Here is a 20,243-nt window from a genome sequence, read left to right as displayed (position 1 = left end):
AAAGTATAAAGTCCTCCTTTTAAATATTAATTGAGTCAAATTGCAAAAGTATTTGATTGTGAATAAGTAATAAAAGGAAAAGTCTGAAAAGTCGAAAATTGAATGGGCTCTAAGAACATCTAGAGTTTTAAAGCCAACGATAAACTTCTGGTGAAAGCTTAATGCAACTATTTTAAATTTCACAAGGTTGTTTTTACAGCATCGATGTTGTAATGTAACTCAAATCTGTTAAATAGACTTAAAAATTAATTTAGTTGTTCAAGCGTAAAACGAGATGAAAGACTGTTGTGACCGCTTTGACTTCAGTAGCAACAGGCTAGAACAGAAATTCCATTCAAAATATCATGTACGTGAGACTCACTCTGAATGGATCATTTGACTTTGTGAATCATTTAAGCGAGACTCACTCTGAATGGGTCATTTACTTTAGTTTATCATTTACTGGAGACGCTCTCTGAATGAATCATTTGATTCTGTGAATCATTTATGTGGTCCTCACTCTGAATGGATCATTTGATTCAGTGAATACTTTACGTGAGACTCACTCTGAATGGATCATTTGCTTTAGTTTATCATTTACTGGAGACTCACTCTGAATGGATCATTTGATTCTGTGAATCATTTACGTGAGACTCACTCTTATTGGATCATTTGATTCAGTGAATCATTTATGTGAGACTCACTCTGAAAGGAACATTTGCTTTAGTTTATCATTTACAGGAGATTTACTCTGAATGGATCATTTGATTCAGTAAATCATTTACGTGAGACTTAATCTGAACAGATCATTTGAATCTTTGAATCATTTACCAGAGACTAACTCTGAGTGGATCATTTGAATCAGTGAGCTGATTTAAATAGATTTTTTTCATTTACATGAGATTCACTCTGAATGGATCAATTGATTATGTAAATCATTTAACTGACACTCACTCTAAATGGATTATTTGATTCCGTGAATCATTTATGTGAGACTCACTTTGAATGGATCATTTGAATCAGTGAACAATTTACCAGAGACTCACTTTGAAGCGATCATTTGAATCAGTGAAACATTTACCAGAGACTCACTTTGAATGGATCATTTGAATCAGTGAACAAGTTACCGGAGACTCTCCTTCAAAAAAACAAGCAAATGAAGGACAGCCAAATACTAAGATGTTCTTGTTCCTTTTTAAATAAACCGTTTCCCTCATTTTTGCACTCTATTTCTGTAATGAAAAGAGCACTTGAACTACAGTGGTCCCAGACTTTAGGATCCCAATGAATTCAATCAATCTATATGCTGACGACATCATACCCTGACACAGATTTTAATATGCAAGAATTCCTTGCTCCTTGTTTCCTCAAAGATCTTTTTTCATCTCATGCCAGAAACAGGGAGGAGGGGGGGGAGAGAGAGAGAGAGAGAGAGAGAGAGAGAGAAAGAGAGAGAGAGAGAGAGAGAGAGAGAGAGAGGCAATTGTGAATTGCTAGTGTGAAAGGACAGCCCACATACATGGGTAACGGGAGAATTCACAACCCGGCAACTTGCACTGACTAATTTAGACATCCATCCCCGGGTTGCTTAGCAACACTCGGGGGCTTGATTCCCATACAGCTGTTTCGGCAAGCCGACCTGGGTAAAAATCCCTAATCAATAACACCTTCTCATTGTTGCGAGTTAATTCGGGCGTCTTGATTGCGCTGTTCGGTGGGCGGTCGCCAACCAATTCTCAAAAACCCTTGTGATGCTATCTGGAGCAACTGATAAGCCGCACTTGAAGGATTTTGGGGCAATTGTGTTTATCTCAGTACTTGGTGTCATAATGGTAGTGTTTTGAATCGAATTATCCCAGCATGCTCCTGTCACCCAGCTGATTCAACAACACACTCCAATCAGTCTTCTGCCTTGAGGAATCCAAACAGGGGGGAGACTTCAACTGATAGTACAGTGAATGATGGGAAGAGAGAGAGAGGGAGGCGGGGCAAAACGGAAAGAAACTGAGCCCGAGTGAGAGAGTTACTGTGTACGTATGTGTGTCAGCGAGAGAGCGAGTACAGAGCGGGGAAACGTGCGAGGCTTGTGCTCTCTGCCGTTTCCTCTCGCAGTCATCATGTGGAGCGGGCACTGTCACCACAGGGCTTGCCTTCTCCATAAACCTGCTTCACTAAACGAGGAACCCCTGTCCAGGAGAACCTGACCATCAGTTCCCAAGTTCCTCAAGGCCACACGGACGTCGCAAGGGAGTTATTGAGCAATAAACTCAAGCAGGAGATATGAAGTCCTTACTGAATGCCTTCAAGAAGGAAGGTAAGAGGTGATGTTTTGGTCTTGAGTGGCACCTTGTGACTTTAGTGACTTCGGTTGTTTGGGATTGGTGCTCAGAACTCTTGTCCTAGACTATTCTTAGTTGAGGAGGAAGCAAAGAGTATTTATACAGTATTATAGGTGCAATCTGGTGAGGCCAAAAGCTAATTAGTCTGAGAGAGTGATATTCAAAAGGTTCTTTCTACCTTTTTCTTGGTTTTGGGACATTTTATATTTAGATTGTTGCACTTGGAACGCCGCCACTTTGATTTCAGGTGTTTGAAGGAAATGACTGTTTCAGCGGCGTTCCAAAAGCAGTGTTCCGGCAGCCAATGTGCTTGTGATGTCATCAACTTCAGTTGGTGCCAGAAAAACCTTGTTTGCTCTGTTCTGTCCAAATGAACCATCTTGTTTGTTTTTGTGCCATTATCAGTGTTGCTTTCTTTTGATTCTTTTGTATTTGTCTCTTCATTGGCAGGCTTCATGGGGGGGCTGGGTGGATTTCTTCACAGCTTGTGGGGGCTGGGTTCGAATTATTGGCCATAATGATCTCCTTACAGTAGCTTTTTAAATAATGAACGGGAGCATGTGTACCTCTGAGGCCTTTTGTCATGATGAACGTCATCCAGTGCCAACCTTTCATGACAGGGAAGGTGATCTAACTGCCTCAAGTTGACATTACGTCAGCACATTAACGAACAGGGGGGACTTGATGCGTAATAAGCGGCGTGTTTCTCCTCTATGCTTCTCCTGGGTGCGTTTTAGAATATATTTATAGCATTTGTCTCATCCAGGCAGTGATATCTAGTTCATGCGTGAACTATGTCTTTCACCGGCCTAATGTTTCTGAGAAACAGGCTCCTTTGGATAAACATCTTCCTGAACCACTTTTAATGTGGTGGCAGATAAATAAATATAGGCATTCATCATGCATACAGTGAACCCTAGAGATTTCCCTAAGCCTGAAAAGGGGGAGTTGTAGAGATAAAGGTTCATCTGGCCATGGAATTTGTGTATATCACCTTGGAACCACAGAAGTTTGCTGCTGTGGGTGTAAGTCTCTGGAGAATAGAGGAAGCAGTTGTTGTTTAAGAAACCACAAAACACTGCATAAAGGTGTTTCAGCTTGTTAATTTGTTGATTTTATCAGGAAATGTTATTGTTATGATGAAGCCTGTAGTTTTTTTCACCTCCTGCAGCTTCAAAGAGAACTTCAAAGAAGTTTGTTTTTAAACAGGCTTCCCAAACAGTCTGCCATTGGTTGGTGAATACAGAAAGCCACACCCTAAACACACTCTATTGGTTGGCTGTTTGTATGTTGGTTAAGTTTGGAATCTCATAACAAGATAAATAAAACAATAATACACACTGCCTTACGAGTTTGCAGAATCGGCAGTAAATCTGCTTGTAATTGCCTCTGCAAATAGAAGAGGGAATGAGAAAGTACTCCATTGCTATTTTTTTAAAGACATTAATAGCTTTAAATTCAGCAATGGATGTGTTAAATTGATTAAAAGTGACTGTAGAGGCATTTCATATTATACTAAATGTTTCTATATTCTTTGAACTTTCTAATCATCAGTGAATATAGTAAAAAATGTAGCATGGTATCCACATACAAAACTTTTATAGTATTATTATAGTAATTAATTATTATTATTAATTATTATTATTAATTATTATTATTAATAATTATTATAGGAAAAATTATAAAAGCACCACATGAGCTAATTAGAGTGATTTTACATTTACATTTAGTCATTTAGCAGACGCTTTTATCCAAAGCGACTTACAAATGAGGACAAGGAAGCAATTTACACAACTATAAGAGCAGCAGTGAACAAGTGCTATAGACAAGTTTCAGGTGTGTAAAGTCTACGAAGCAAAGCATTAGTTTTTTTTTTTTTTTTTTTTTTCTGAGTGATGAACAGCTGTGATATCAGAAGAATAAACTGGAAATATAATACTTTAAATGTAAGACAGTTCTTTAGTTAAATTCTAATAGTATTTTTAAATTATTAAGCCAAGTATTCTTACCAACCAGTAAACTTTAAAATATGTACTTCAGCTTTAAAGATAACTCACAATTTCTCAGAATTAACTTTTTACGTGTTACACTCGAGGATAAAGGATTTGCTATGATTGTGTTTACATGGAGCAAACCTCCCACAGAGGAATTGCACTAATAAATGATCAAGACTATTGACCTCGAAACTGAAGAGCAAGTCATTGTTAATAATCACGATTACATTTTATTTTACATCTAAGTTAATTGTAGTTAATTAATATATAAAATACATTTCATACGGCAAATAATACTATTTTATGCAATGTGACATTTCAAAATGTATTACTGAATAAATAGAATAAACCCTAATTAATATTTTTGTGAGGTATCAATAGCTGTTGAATTAAATAATTTAATATGTTGAATGTTTTGTGTAGTGTTACCAAGTCTATTTGCACATTTAAGAGTCTCAAGAGTTAATTTTCTTGTTCTGCAATATTCTGACAGCTCACAAAACAAGTCAAACCACAATAAATGTATTCATCATTCAGTAAATGAGCACGGAAATGCCTGATTGTGAGCTTGATGAGCAGACAGCGTTTGGTCTTTTAAGTTCTTTGTATGCAGAAAAGAAGCTGAAGTGCGGCACTTGAAACACTCGTTACATTGCTCTAATTATTGTCTTTTTCAGTGGGAATGAAGGACAACTAAAAAAGCTGATCTACTTTTCAACTTGAAAGTCCACAGTTTATACGAATCTATTCTTTTTATCTAATACTACTTGTTTTCTCCATCTCTCAAAGTGCCTTTCCGGGAGGCACCGGCAGGCACAGGACGGAGCAGGCCGTCGCAGCAATCGCCGCTGCAGCACCAGGGTAGGAGTACTCTTGCCGCCCCGCGAGTGCTGCTCCGCTCCAACAGCGACAACAACCTGAACGTCAACAAGCTGTCACTGGAACGCTCACGCTCGCCCTCTCCTGCCGCTTCACCCCTGCGCAGCCTCTCGCCCCGCCACCCCCAGCAGATGCAGAACAGCCCCAATGGCACGGTGAAAACCATGGCCCTGGGCGGGCGCTCCGCCCGAAGCCGATCCCCTTCCCTGGGCCGGCTGGGGGAGGGAGACACGCGGAGACAGACCCCGCTACGCCACAGCAGGTCAGTGGCCTTCCCACTTTGCACAAACTGATTAGTTCAGATTACTCAAAATCATTTGTGGAAACATTCCAGTAAACCCACTTGTTTCTTTTAAGTTAGTATATGGATGTCCAAACTTGGTCCTGGAGGGTCGGTGTCCAACAGATTTTAGCTCCAACTTGCTTCAACACACCTGCAAGGATGTTTTTAGAAAACCTAGTAAGAGCTTGAGTATCTAGCCTAGGTGTGTTTGATTGGGGTTTGATCTAAACTTTGCAGGACACCGGCCCACCAGGACAGAGTTTGGACACCCCTGAGTTAGTAGAACTTCGATTTACTTTGTACTTCGACAGCATGTTTTTGACAAGTGGACAGGATCTTTTGATGGCCATTTTTTAACAGGGTTCCCACACTTCTTGAAAGTACTTGAATATCAGATATTTAAATTCAAGGCATGGAAAGTTCTTAAAAACAAACACAGGTCCTTGACAGTGCTTAAATTGAAGGTGTATTTCAACAGTTGTTCTATGCTGCTTTCAAAAACTGAATGGAAAAAACCTAATTTAAAAATCTTACATTTAAATTTTATACATGAACTATGACAAATGATGCATTTCATCAATTCAACTAGTTATTTGAACATGACTTTAAAACAGTCATGTTGACTGTTTTAAAGTCATGTTCAAATAACTAGTTGAATTCAATACTGGTAAGATTCAAAAGCGGTTTCTGAAGTATTGATAAAATGAAGTATTGATGAAATGAAGTTTAAAAATGACCCACTCGAAACATCACTATGTTATTTTTATGTAAATATTAGGTGTTAATGAAATGTTAAATACAGGAAGGACATTCATGATGCTATATATGTCAGGGGTGTGAATTACAAAGGGCTCGATTTAAAACTATTAGTGATTTAAAAGTCCTTAAATTTGGAACCCTGTTTAAAATAGCAACTATGATGCTTTACGATACTAGTCGTCAATCTACTTGTGTATATAATCACACTAAGCTGTTTGGATGCTGATGCAGGTTTGCAAAGTCATGAGCATCAATAATTACACTCTGTCTGCCATTGTTGGTGGTATGTTTGTGTTTTGGATGTAAAGCTAGGTTATAGTGTTAGACTAGGCTATATGATGGCTTTCTAGCAAATCACTCACTCGCTCACTACCTCACTCACTATTCTTCGGCTTAGTCCTTGATTTATCAGGGGTCACCACAGCAGAATTAACCGTCACTTGGAAGAGCAAATCAGTTTATAGAAAGTTCATCAGCCCAAACTACCGATAGCACTGTTCAGTTACTGTTAGGGTTACAGCTCGCTCGGTTGGGGTTAAAGGACGCTGGTTTTAGTGGCTAGGCCAGTTGGTGTTTCTGTGTGGAGTTTGCATGTTCTTCCTGTGTTCGTGTGGGTTTACTCCAGGTGCTCCGGTTTCCCCCACTTTCCAAAGACATGTGAATTGGTGAATGCAGGTGAATTGGATGAAAAACATTTTCAGTCATTTCCCAAAAGTTGGTCATCCACAGTGAAACAACAAAAAAACACTTTGGCTCCTGTACTACGCATGCTTTAAGACAAAAGATGCTTTGAGATGTGTCATTTCTGTCTGACATTCGTTTACTTTCTAGTGATTTGAAACATTACGTCAATATTTCAAGAAAAAGCACTTGTTTTTTTAAAGAACAGACAATGAGGTGGAGTTGTTGATGCAAGTAACATATTAGTAAAAGTGAGCAAAACCAGGCAGATAATTCTTTGAGAATCTAGAGAATATACGAACTGAAATTAATATTGTGTTTTCAAAAAGATACATTAGCTTTAATACGCTATCTCAGGGTGGACAAAAGGCCGAAAGCGATGAGAAAAGTGTTTTTAAACAAACCATATGTCGCCTTTCTTCACTAAAATGGTAAACATAACTGAAAGCTCTGTAAATCCCAACATAGCACAAAATTATAGACTAAAATATGTGTCCTTACAGTACATAATATATTTTACTGTACAGTCTGACTCAGTGCATGCTGGGAACTAGAAATCTGCTTCTACTCAGTCAGTTTAAGTTACTGCAGTTAATTTTTGAAATCGCGTAACTTGTTTTTATTTAGTACAATGAACTTTTTAAAATAATTGAATGTGGGCTTGTCCACTTTTTCCATCACATTCAGGAATGGAGTGTGTCCCTTTCCGTGAGGACAAAGTTGTTTTTATCTATTGCCACCAGAGGCTCTATTTATGGCAAATCTGTGTTGTTTTTTATAAGGCCATGTGTGGATGCAAATAGGTCAAGTGTTGGGAATTGGTGGATGGGAAGTTGACCGAATTGCAGAGATGTCCTCAGTCTTTGAGATGGTAGATATGTGTGGAAGCTGCCGTCTTTTGGAAGAGTTAGACTGAGGTCTTTGTGGTCATTAAATATCCCATGGCACTTCTCGTAAAGAGTAGGGGTCTAACTCCGGTGTCCTGGCCAGATCCCCTCCATTGGCCCTTACCCATTATGGCCTCCCAATCATCGCCATCCACCAAATTGGCTGTATCACTGTTTCTTCACTCCACCTATAGCTGGTGTGTGGTGAGTGTAATGGCGCCATTGTCCTGTGGCTGCCATCGCATCATACCAGTGGATGCTGCACGCTGGTGGTGGTGTGGAGAACCCCTCTCCCCCCTCATATTTATTAAGCGCTTTGGGTGTATGGCCATACACAATAAATACACATTACATTATATAAAAAACTTTTATTTAATTCAGTTTTCATATAGAGACTTCCTTGAGTTTTTAGGATGTTAGACGTGTGTAGAAGCTTTTTACCACATTTAAAAATATTTTTTTACCATATAAAAAAATGTTATTGTAATTTTTTTATCTATTTTCTTTTTTATTTAACTTTTCTGCAAAATTCACAATCTCTATGTTAAAATTAACTTTTTTTCCCCCTCAAAAATGTAACAATTTAAATTTTTAAAAATTATTTGTGGTAACATTTTTCAACTCAATTTTTTTATTCTCACAATTTTGAATTTAAATACAATTTTCTCCCTTGAATTTCTGAATTTATATCTCCCAATTAGAATTTTTGTTTGCTCTCTCACATAATAAAAAAATAATAAAAGTAAACATACAGTTGAAGTCAGAATTATTAGCCCCATTCAAATTATTTTTTCTTTTTTAAATATTTCCCAAATGATGTTTAACAGAGCAAGGAAATTTTCACAGTATGTCTGATAATATTTTTTCTTTTGGAGAAGGTCTTATTTGTTTTATAAAACTTATTTGTTTAATAAAAGCAGTTTTAAATTTTTTAAAAAACATTTTAAGGTCAAAATTATTAGCCTCTTTAATGAATTTTTTTTTCGATAGTCTACAGAACAAACCATCGTTATACAATAACTTGCCTAATTACCCTAACCTGCCTAGTTAACCTAATTAACCTAGTTAAGGCTTTAAAAGTCACTTAAAGCTGTATAAAAGTGTCTTGAAAAATATCTATTCAAATATTATTTACTGTCATCATGACAAAGATATAATAAATCAGTTATTAGAGATGAGTTATTAAAACTATTATGTTTAGAAATATGTTGAAAAAAAATCTTCTCTCCGATAAACAGAAATTGGGGAAAAAAATAAACAGGGGGGCTAATAATTCTGACTTCAACTGTATATTTGTAAATTATTATTTTTTTTCATTATTGTTTAAAACTCACAATTCAGATTTTTGCAATTCAAACAGCAAGAAAATATTGATGATTTTTAAGTTGAAATGTTGCAACAACCAGATTCCGAAAGTTAAAATCTCCATTTATTAAAGGCGGCAGGCCTGTTTAGGAAAAACTTTCATTAAACTTGAAATATATTGTTTCTATAGATACAACCAACTTGCATACTTCATATCAAAGTTTTTTCCAATTCATATGTTGTGCTTCTCTTCATAGCTGGTTGGTTTGGTTCATAGCGTAAAAGACCACATTAGAAAAATGAGTGGGAAAAATAATTCTGCTGCTAAAAAAGTAGTGGGCCAACATAAAATTCTGATAAACTATTATACAAAAATCGCTTTTATAAGGCGTTTAAACATAGTGGTGTGGCATCAGCCTGTGAATATAACCAGCTTCTAATGGTAAAAATGTATTAATTTTATGTTTTATAATCAAACTTCTTAAAAACAGTCTGCAGAAATACTTTGATTGACATTTTCCCTTTGTAAGTGTTATCAGAGGGGGAAAGCCCCACCCATTAGTGTCAATCTCTCCCTCATTAGCATCAGACATAAGTCTTGTTTTTCAATCTGCCACTATGCTGACACACTATGCCCTACAATCTCATTTAAATTTAAAGCGACAGCGATGGCAGCATTAGGATAAAAGCCTAAAAGGGACACTTTCAAAGAGTTATAAAACCTCATTTGTGTGGTGTTTGAGTCGAAATTACACAAACACACTCTAGGGACATCAGAGACTTATTTTACAGCTAGTAAAGGGCATAAAAGGTCTCGTTTAATACAGTTATAAACAGGCTTCTTTGGATCAGGGCTGTAGCCACCATAGACACAGAAGGCCAAATTGTCCCTCACAGTGATATTTGTCATGTTGTTCAGCTGAAATCAGTCACACACTGCTGAATTGGTGTTTAGGATGACAAAAAAGTTGTGGACAGGTGTGCCTCAGTGGTCAACTTGATCAAAATAAGCAATTATATTAAAGAACAGGCTGTTCAGTGCACAGAAAACAAGTGTGAATGTGATTGTGGACATGTTAAGCACACAAACAATAGGGAATACTTTAAAATACTACATGCTTATTTGTAATTTCTGCCTCTGTTGGAAATTCGAGGGGAAAAATGGGATTATGGGCTTGAAATGTGAAAATGGGCTTAATGTTAGAGTTTATACGTCATATACTGGAGGTGTAGTTTAGCAGGAGGTAAAACAAATCCCATAATTATACAATAATTGGGGGATTCATTGTTCTTTCTCTCTCTCTGTCTCTCTGTGTGTGTGCGCCTGTCTGTGTGTGTTTTAAAATGAACAGTCCTTCCCTTGGTGACTTATTGAATAATGAATAAACGATTAAATTTTAAAACACATTGTACTGAATCTAAAAGGATGTTTGAATCCTCCTATAGTGTTTTTTTACATTAGTGAGACGTTCATATACTTGTGAAAAGATTTGGAATTCTTATAAATAATAAATATTGAAATAAGTTCGATTATTTTGCATGCACAAGTGAATTTTCATACAAATAAAGGGTCTGTTCATAGTAAACTTTCATTCTTTTATCATTTACTCACTCTCATATTATTTCAAAGATGAACAATTGGCTTCAAAGCACTTGCTATGAATTATTTTGATATAATTTAATGGTGATTTAGTATCCATTTAAAGCCCATTTCGATATGAATTTGGATTAAATTTTAAATGACCACTGCCATCTGTCAGCAATGATACACACACACTTGACTGTAACCTTGTCTTGGACTTGTGACAAAAGTCTATCTGTTTTTTATCTGGCGCATCCAAGTACAGCACTATCCATAAAACCCCCTGAGCTACGCTTATGGCCTTGAAAAGAAATATTTGGGCATCTGTCTGTAAAAATACCCTGGGCAGCCATGTGCCTGGTAACGTTTGCCATGCGACCTGCACCTGATCCAGGATGGGATTGGACAGACTCCCGAACTGTTTTTTATTTATTTATTTAGCTTTGTGACTTTGTGTGCAGCCATGCAAAACACAAAGGTGGGAAAATGTATTCTTGGCAAACAAATGGGCCACAGAAAGAGAGCGAGAGAGAGAGGGAAAGATCGAGAGCATGTGCGTGTGTGGCCATGCATATATTTATTTATATTTCCTATTATTACTTGCTTCCAGGCAGCAAAAGTCGATTGAGTAAACAAAATACACGAGAGTCGAGATATGACATATGATTTACAATGGGAAAAAATATATCCCTTCATATGCAGTTTCTGGCGGTTCATGCCACTGTGGTGACCTCTAATGAACAAGGAATAAGCCGAAGGAAAAAGAGTGAGTATACAGTTTATATTAGTATGTGATTCATTGACATTTTCCTTTTTTTAAAAAAATATACACCACCGATCAGAAGTTTGGGGTCAGGTTTTTTTTCATGTTTTTTTTTAAAGAAATTTATTCTGTTCATCAAGGTGGTCTTTATTAAATGTAAAAAAAAATTTAATTGTTGAATATTTATTAAAAATTTAAATAACAGCTTTCTTGTGTGTAAATTATTTACATTAAATTAATAAATTATTACTCCAGTCATTATTGCTATTATTACTATTACCAATAATAATAATAATAATAATAATATTAAATAATATTAGAGTGATTTCTAAGGATCGTGTGACTCTGAAGACTGGAGTAATAAAGCTGAAAATTCATCTTTAAAATTACCGAAATAAATTATCAAATTAAATTATAAACTACATTTGAACAGTTATTCTATAGTGCAATAACATTTCACAATTTTACCATTTTTATTATATTTTTGATGAAATAAATGCAGCCTTGTTGAGCGGGAGAAATTTTTTAAAAACATTTAAAAATCCTACTGGCCCCAAACTTTTGACCAGTAGTGTATAATCTATCAAATAAATCACGATATCCTCTTTGACAACATCTGATGCACTGTAAAATATTTGACCTTAAATTTACAGTAAATTACTGACTAATAATTGCATTACTTTCACAGTAAGGTACTGTATGTAAATTCACAGTCCCTTTTTGAAAATACCGGTAAATTCGTTCTGGAAATTTTCAGGAAAGAGAAGTTGTAACATTACCGGTAATTTGCTGGAATGCTGCTTTGTGTGATCGTAGAAAAAAAATTTCCAGAGTGAGCGCGTTCACACTTAGAATGCGCTGACGTGAGACATCTACTCCTGTGTGAACAACCCTTTTTTAAAATTTACCAGTAAAGTCGTTCTGGAAATTTTCCAGATATTTACCAGTATCACTTTGTGAAAGGGGCTATAAACAATATTTTTGTAAATATTTCTAAACATCAATAAAAGTGCCTGTACAAGCGTAAACGTTAATGTGTATTAATTTATATGTTGAATAATGTATTAATAGTGTTTGAACTCCTATAACTAAGGTGTAAAAGATATAGCCATTTTACAGTAATTTGCTGTAATCATTATGCGTGGCTTAATTTCACAATAAAATTCTCAATACGTAAAATTTAACAGTTAAATCCTGTAAAGTGACTCTAATGTAATTTACTGTGAAAAATTACAGTAACATTGTACAATTCTGGGGATTTTTTACAGTGTGATGAAAATTAAAAACAAAGTGTCTTTTATTGACATTTTTAACATTTTGACATTTTAGACGAAGTGCTCAGGAATGTTTTTTTAATATAAAGTGCAGCGTAAAGCACAAAGGTGTCCGAATAACGCCACCTAGTGCCTGTAAAACAGAAGCTCACGATGCTTTCCCCGCATCTAAGTTTTTCTGATTGGTTTACTGCTTTGGAACTGACACTGGTGAAGTCAACTGTTCAACTTGACATGGTGTCTAAAAAAACCCGCCGCTCATGTGCACACCACTTCAAAATATGCGAGATGTGAGCGTAACTGTCACACACAACTGTCAAGTGTGTGTTCATATTGAAAAACAATGAAAAAAGTAGAATGTTGGAATGGGAAAAGTTTATTTATAAACTAATTTCGATAGGATCACGTGCTTATGATTCAATTCATCTTTATTTTTATAGCACTTTTTGTGTCAAAGCAGCTTAACATAGAAGATTATAGTAAATTGAAACTGTCAGTCCAGTTTTCAGAGTTGAAGTTCAGTTCAGTGTGGTTTAATTTTCGCTGCTGAAAGTCCAAACACTGAAGAGCAAATCCATCGATGCGCAGCTTCACAAGTCCCAAATCAAGCAAGCCAGTGGCGACAGTGTTGAGGAACAAACTTAACCATAAGACGAAAGTGAAAGAAAAGGATTGACCCATTAGTCCCGCATTAGCAATCAGATGACATCCAATCAGATGAATCCAAATCAAGCATAAATGACCAGATTTCATTACCTTAGCCATCTTCGTCTTGAAAAATCCCCCATCCTCCCTGACCCCTCCCTCTTTTTCCCTAGCATATTACAGGGGAGTTCTCGAGACCTACCTGAGCTCAGACTCCCCTCTTCCCCTATAAAACGGAGGGAGGCAGCATGCCAAACACACATCTACTTATCAATCATCAGCTATGTGTGAACTCTTGAAGCACTTATTAGTTTGAAAAAATATATTGATTTTATCATGTAAATGGCTGTAAAAAATGACTGTTAAATACTTGATTCTTATTGGTTGATGAACATCCTAAGGTGTGCAATTATTGCCGCATAAACACATGGCTAAAGTACACACACAAAAAAAGATTTTTCCTGCTTGTTCAAACTACTTATTTAAAATGAGACAATTTAATTGTTTTAGATTTAATCCACTTACATTTGCTGCATTAACTTAATTGATTTGTGTTGGGACAACATCAATGAATTGCGTGGAACCCTGCATTTTTAAAGTGCAGTTTTAGACAGATCTTGCTCACATTACAGATCCATATCACAATGATGAATGATTGTGGTTATTTCACAGCCTACAACAGTCAAAACAATCAAATCAAAACAGAATAAAAGGCTTTGGATGAGTTGTGTAAGATTCTAGTACCACAAACAGTATACATAACAGTATGAAATATGTATCAATTGAAATATATATGTGGTAATTATAATATAATTGATTCCAATCCATTTAATTATTCAAAAATATCCACCACATCAGGTGTGCATTATTTTACTATCGTTAATTATGCCCACCATAATTATTCCTTATGCATATTATTACTCACACAGTATAAAAATTTGTATATTTGTATTTTATGTCTAGAATTGACTCGTGCAGAAGTGGAATTAAATCCGGACAGACTCCCAAATGAAATTTTAAGATTACTAATATGATTCTGCAGTATAGCAACTCGCTTCTATTAGCAATTGCCACTGAAGAGAGAGGAATATGAATTCCTGGCAAACAAATAGGCCACTGAGAGAGGCAGGGAAATATAGAGAGCATGTGCATGTGTGGCCATGCATATATTTATATATATTTCCCAGTGAGTGAATGCATGCGTGGGTGCTCGTCATGTAGTGAAAGTTCAGCATGCACGTGTGTGTGTGCGCGCGTGTGCGTGTGTGTCGGTGGGTGTGCGAATCTTGTCACTCAACGGGGGTTCTAGCAAGCTCGGTACAGTAAGTGGGCCAGGCCAATTACTCACTTCCACTGCAAAAAACTCCTCTAATTAGATGTCATTTTAAAAAGGAAGAATTAACTCCTCTGGTATTTGACCCTGTTCTCCTCTCGTTTCTCACGCTGCAGCCTATATAGATCCGTTTGTTGTGCTAGACGTCTTTTACAATGGCATTGTTAGATCTTCAGACCATATTATTATATAATCAGCCATATCCATATCAGCACCAGACGCCATATCAGATGTCAGAAAACATCCATTTTGTTCCATATGGCCTGTGTGTGTATATAGAGTGACAGGAGATCCATAGACTCACTACAGTTTGACAAATATTGCAGCTGTCGGACAAAATAATGTACTTTAGAGGCTTATTTAGGCGAGAATAAAGTTGTTTAGATTGCATCTATGCAGTTTATTTATAAGGATAGTGCCTATTTTAAATATTTATAATTTCGGAGATACAGTGCATCAACATTCGATTTTTAGATTAGATTAGATTCAACTTTATTGTCATTACACATATAAACGTACAAGGCAACGAAATGCAGTTTCGGTCCAACCAGCAGTGCAATAGCAGCAAGTGCAGGATACAGGTATAAGTTATAAAGTGCAGTTATAGAAAAACTATGGTAATATTTACAGATGGATGTACTATGAACATCATATACAGGTTGTATTAGCTATGAACAGAGATTTACAATAAATGAATATATGTACAGGATGCTATTAATAATCAGAAGTGTGCAGATAGATCAACAATTGCAAATGTCCATGTGCAGTGGGTATGTACAGTTTAAAGAAATGAATCAGTGCAATGAATATGTGCTAACGTTAAATGTGCAAATGTTAAATAGTGCAGTGATTGTGAGGAGTATAAGTTAGAGGAATGGGGGGGGGGGTGTATTTGGGGGCAAAAGAGTCAGTGAGGGGCAGAGTTCAAAAGGGAGACAGCTCTGGGGAAAAAGCTGTTCCTCAGTCTGCTGGTTTTTGTCCGGGGGAGCCTGAAGCGCCTGCCAGAAGGAAAACAGTCTGTGAGCAGGGTGAGAGGTGTCCTTAAGAATACTGCGTGCTCGGCGCAGACAGCGTTTCTTCTGGATGTCCTCAATGGCTGGCAGTGTAGTCCCTGTGATGCGTTGGGCAGTTTTCACCACCCGCTGCAGTGCCTTACGTTCTGCAACAGAGCAGCTTCCATACCAGACTGTGATGCCGCTGGTCAGGATGCTTTCTATTGTGCAGCGGTAGAAGTTCACCAAGACAGCTAATGAAAGCTGGTTCTTCTTAAGTTGCCTCAAGAAGAATAGGCGCTGGTGAGCCTTCTTGACCAGGCTGGAGGTGTTGGTGGTTCAGGAAAGGTCCTTTGAGATGTGGGTCCCCAGGAACTTGAAGGATGAGACAGGCTCATTTATCAGCCTGTCATACTGAGCAGCGCAAAGATGGTTGAAGTTGTCCATCCATCCGACAGAGGCTGCATAATAAACCCTTAGAAGAGAAAACATCTGTGTATTTTCAAACTAGAGCTGATCAAAATATTATAAAACTGGCGAGTGACATTCTAACTCGATATTTCTCTTTTGTATGTTGTAGTGCTGTATTTATACCATAGTAATTGTAGTGTGTTGAGTCTGAGATGGGACTCGCATATCAGGAATGTATGTATTTTGTGTTAGTCACTCTGTGTTTAACCCCGAGTTACTTTTTGTTTTCGTTACTGCAGACTGGTTCAGTAAAAAGAAAGAAAGTAGAAATGCCCGCATGTGTTTAGCGTGTTTCCTTGTCACAAACACAACAGTAATCTGGTAGTGATTGCGTTGCTTTGGCTTTTTCAGGGTTAATTATTGTGGTCTCCCGATTGTAACAGAAATTCTGGAAATCTTTGTAGACTGATGGCATTTCATGCCGTTCAGCCTTATGATATTAAAATGTGAGCAAAATCCCGTTTTGTCATCACTTTAGACATTACGCTAGAGAATCATTCAAATACTAGCTCTAAAGTGATGTTTGTGTAGTAGCAACAGTTTCTGCTGTTCTGACGTCAGCTGCAGATGTGAATGAACGGCGGTGGAAAGTAGTTCCTCATACAAAAGTATTTTAGACTTTTGTGTTTTATTTTCTTCTTCTTTATATACATGATTATGCCATCGAACAGTTGTATAAATGCAATATCACACTTGTAGCAGTGTGAAATGGCTGTATATAGTCACTGGTGCAACACTAAGGCACGCCTCTCACCAATGCCGATATACAGTCATATCGCAATGCTATGAGTGTGATATTGCGTTCATACAACTGTTTTTATATATATATATATATATATATATATATATATATATATATACACATACACATACACACACACACACACACACACACACACACACACACACACACACAAACAAACACACAACAGATATCTTTAAAATGCTCACACTGTATTTAAACTAGCCTGCTTTCGTTCAGATCACACACAATTTTATGAAGACACGTGCAACAAAATTATGTCATTATTAATTTAAATATGTAATATAAAATTTATAATAAGCTGCATTCACAAACAACCTATTTGGTCTTTTTTTAGCTGATGAAACTACTTTATCAATAAGAAAATGAGGGGAAAATCACTCCTGTGTGTGGGACTAGTTTCTTACACATCTCATCCAATGTATTATGTTTTGTTTGATTTGATTTTTGACTTTTGGATGTTGTGAAGTAAATGAAATCCATCAGCGTAGTGATATGGAACTGTAATGCGGTAAAGTCTATACCTGTTTGGAATTACTTTAGCTGAGCTTTTATATGAAAATAATGGTACTATTTAGTTTGTTCATCAGCCAATCAGAATCAAGTATTTAACAGTCCAGTAGTGTAAATAAAATCAAGAAAATAAAACACCAATTAATGGTTGCCTTCTAGAAGTAACACACACACACACACACACACACACACACACACACACACACACACACACACACACACACACACAGTTTTCTACAAGCATCCTCAGATCTTTCGTCCAATATTACAGCATTTATGAATAAAACACTATGTGTGTGTATGTGTGCGAGGAGCGAGGACACAGCTGGTATTTAGACTTGGATTGTGTGGCAAACGTGTGGAAATATCAGTGGCTTTCTCAAATAGAGCGCCATGCCTTAGTTACAGCAGCAGTTGCTATGGCCGTGTCCGTATGGTGTATGTGTGTGTGTGTGTCTTCTGTGTGGCTTTACTCCGCGGTGTATTAGATAATGCGGCTGCTCTTCTGAGGCTAGCAGTGGAAGCAGATGCAGTTGGTTGTAGCATCATATTGCCATTTGTCAACAGCAGTAAACAAGGGAAATATGAGATTCTCCAGTCTCGTGCCAGTAAAGGTCATGTTGGAGATGTAACATGCTGCTTGTTTTGAAGAATATACGTTTACAAGAAAAATACTGGAGCGTTTACATTTATACATACAGGCTTTATGCATACACACCCAACATAACAACACACATAAAAGTATTTATAGCACACTCACACAAATACACATACAGTCTTCCCACACATAATGATTTTTACTGTACACAAACTGTGTATTTTATCCCTTACTACAATCCTACCTTTAACATTAACCCTCAATAATCTGCATTTTGACATTTTCAAAATTCTTCATTCTATGATTTATGAGTTTTTTTCTCATGGGGACCTAAAAATGTGGTATTTTAAAATAAAGCCCTAAATTTACTGGTATTGCTACACATGAGGAATACAAGGCAAACAGATGTACAATATGTTTATGTGTATATGTGCTACACTGAAAAAAGTGTTGCATGCAAAACTGTTGCAAACAATTTATTTGTGTTGAATTTAAACTAACAAATTAAATTGAGCAATGTTCAACTTAATTTGTTTGCTTAATTTCAGCCCAAATAAATTGTTTGCAACCACTTAACGTAAAAAATTGAGTAAATCCAAGGAATCATCTTTGAATCATTTTTTTCAGTGGCTGTTAAAAAATATGCAGGGTTCCACACTAGGCATAGGACGATAACCGTTTTCAAAGTATACTGCGGTTTGGGAAAGTCAAGGTTTTAAAACTGCCAAGATTTTCTGCTATAGTGTTACTAAGAAATGTGTAAGATTTTTTTATTTACATTTTTTTTTCTAGTTTTTTTAGGACAACGGTATCTCCAGCAGAAAAGATATCCAAAAATTCTGTTTTAAATCGTACATAAATCTGTGTTTTTGAAACTTATAAATACAGCAGTGAAGACAATAGCTATGTTTTCATCCAAAAATGCGAATGAACTTTATGCAGAAAACTGGATTATTGCATTAAAGATGTTCAAATAAAGCAGCATTTCCATCCAACGAGTCAAAGCGAATAAAATCGTCACTTCATGATTAACTGGCGGCAGATACCAACAGTAAAAACTGAATTTACGGCGGTAGGAAAAGCTGCGTCAATCTTTTCTTCATCTAATAAATGACTTGTGTCTCAGAAGGCAATCCTGACACGCAGTGAATGCGCGGTGGTGTTTGAAGGTGTCAGATGCGGAGCACAGACGCTCTTGATTCTGGAGGTCCTTAATAATTTAATAACACTAATTCTTAAACAGTATAACTTTTAGAATGACCAAAACAACAGTTCAGATGGTTTACAATGTGCTCAGCCTGCTGGTTTGTCCATTTACGCAAAGTTTTATCATCACATGATCCCTTATAACAAAATCACATGACCTCTTTCAGTGCGCATACTGGAATTTGAGCGGTAAAAGTGTTTCCATCGTAGTTTATGCGCATCCTTTCTTATCGAATAAAAAGTTTATCCTACTTATGCGCATATGTTTTTTATGCGCATTTTTAAAATGTATGCGCATCATGGCGTTTCCATCAATCGGTTTTTAATGTGCATATGCAAAATGCGCATAAAATTTGGTGGATGGAAACATAGCTAATGATTCATTTGAATTATTTAGCCTAACATATTTACTGATCCAAAATATTTAAAATGTTTCTTAAAATATTTTGTGTTCAAAGGGGAAAAAAGTTTTGATTTTTACCCAGACATTTAAAAAGAATATATTTTAGAGCAGCAATCATGAAACCGTGAAACCGTCATATTTTTATCCAAGGATATCATACCATCTAAATCTTATCGGCCCATGCCTATTTCACACTAGAGGTCTGTGCAGGACTGATTTTTTTTGTCCCACAAGGTTTTATCCTGCTCTCGACCGCTGTATATTCAGTCTTGGTTTACCCATTGACTGCTTAGAATAATTTTCTACCCGACCCGATCGTTCCTGCTAAATTAAAATCTGGTTTGCAATATCTCACGTTAAATTTGGGCACTATACCAAAAGAGAGAGATAACGGATACAACTGTAGGTTGTGCAAGGATTGTAGGCTAAATGTCAATTTTTATTGCCCCTTTGTGATAAGACATGAGTGCCGCCTTAATCCTGGGGTTCCTGTCTTGTGACTGCCAAAGGGTAACACTTTGAGATATTATCACATCCCGCAAAGGGTAATTTTTTTTTTTTTTTGCATCTGACGCATGAAAATACTCCCATACA

The 20,243-nt window shown here is 36.6% G+C and overlaps 1 protein-coding gene across 1 annotated transcript in view; it reads left to right on the top strand.

The window, feature by feature from the left end:
- Positions 1 to 20,243, top strand: part of shank2b (SH3 and multiple ankyrin repeat domains 2b) — a 219,762-nt gene that overhangs the window by 93,757 nt on the left and 105,762 nt on the right. Inside the window, exon 11 of the mRNA XM_056451437.1 lies at positions 5,102 to 5,453. Within this exon, the coding sequence (XP_056307412.1) occupies positions 5,102 to 5,453 (352 nt within the window). The remainder of the gene's footprint in view (positions 1 to 5,101; positions 5,454 to 20,243) is intronic.

This window comes from Danio aesculapii, chromosome 25 (genome assembly GCF_903798145.1).
Source record: "Danio aesculapii chromosome 25, fDanAes4.1, whole genome shotgun sequence".
Classification (NCBI taxonomy): domain Eukaryota; kingdom Metazoa; phylum Chordata; class Actinopteri; order Cypriniformes; family Danionidae; genus Danio; species Danio aesculapii.
This window is presented reverse-complemented; position numbering and strand designations above follow the sequence as displayed.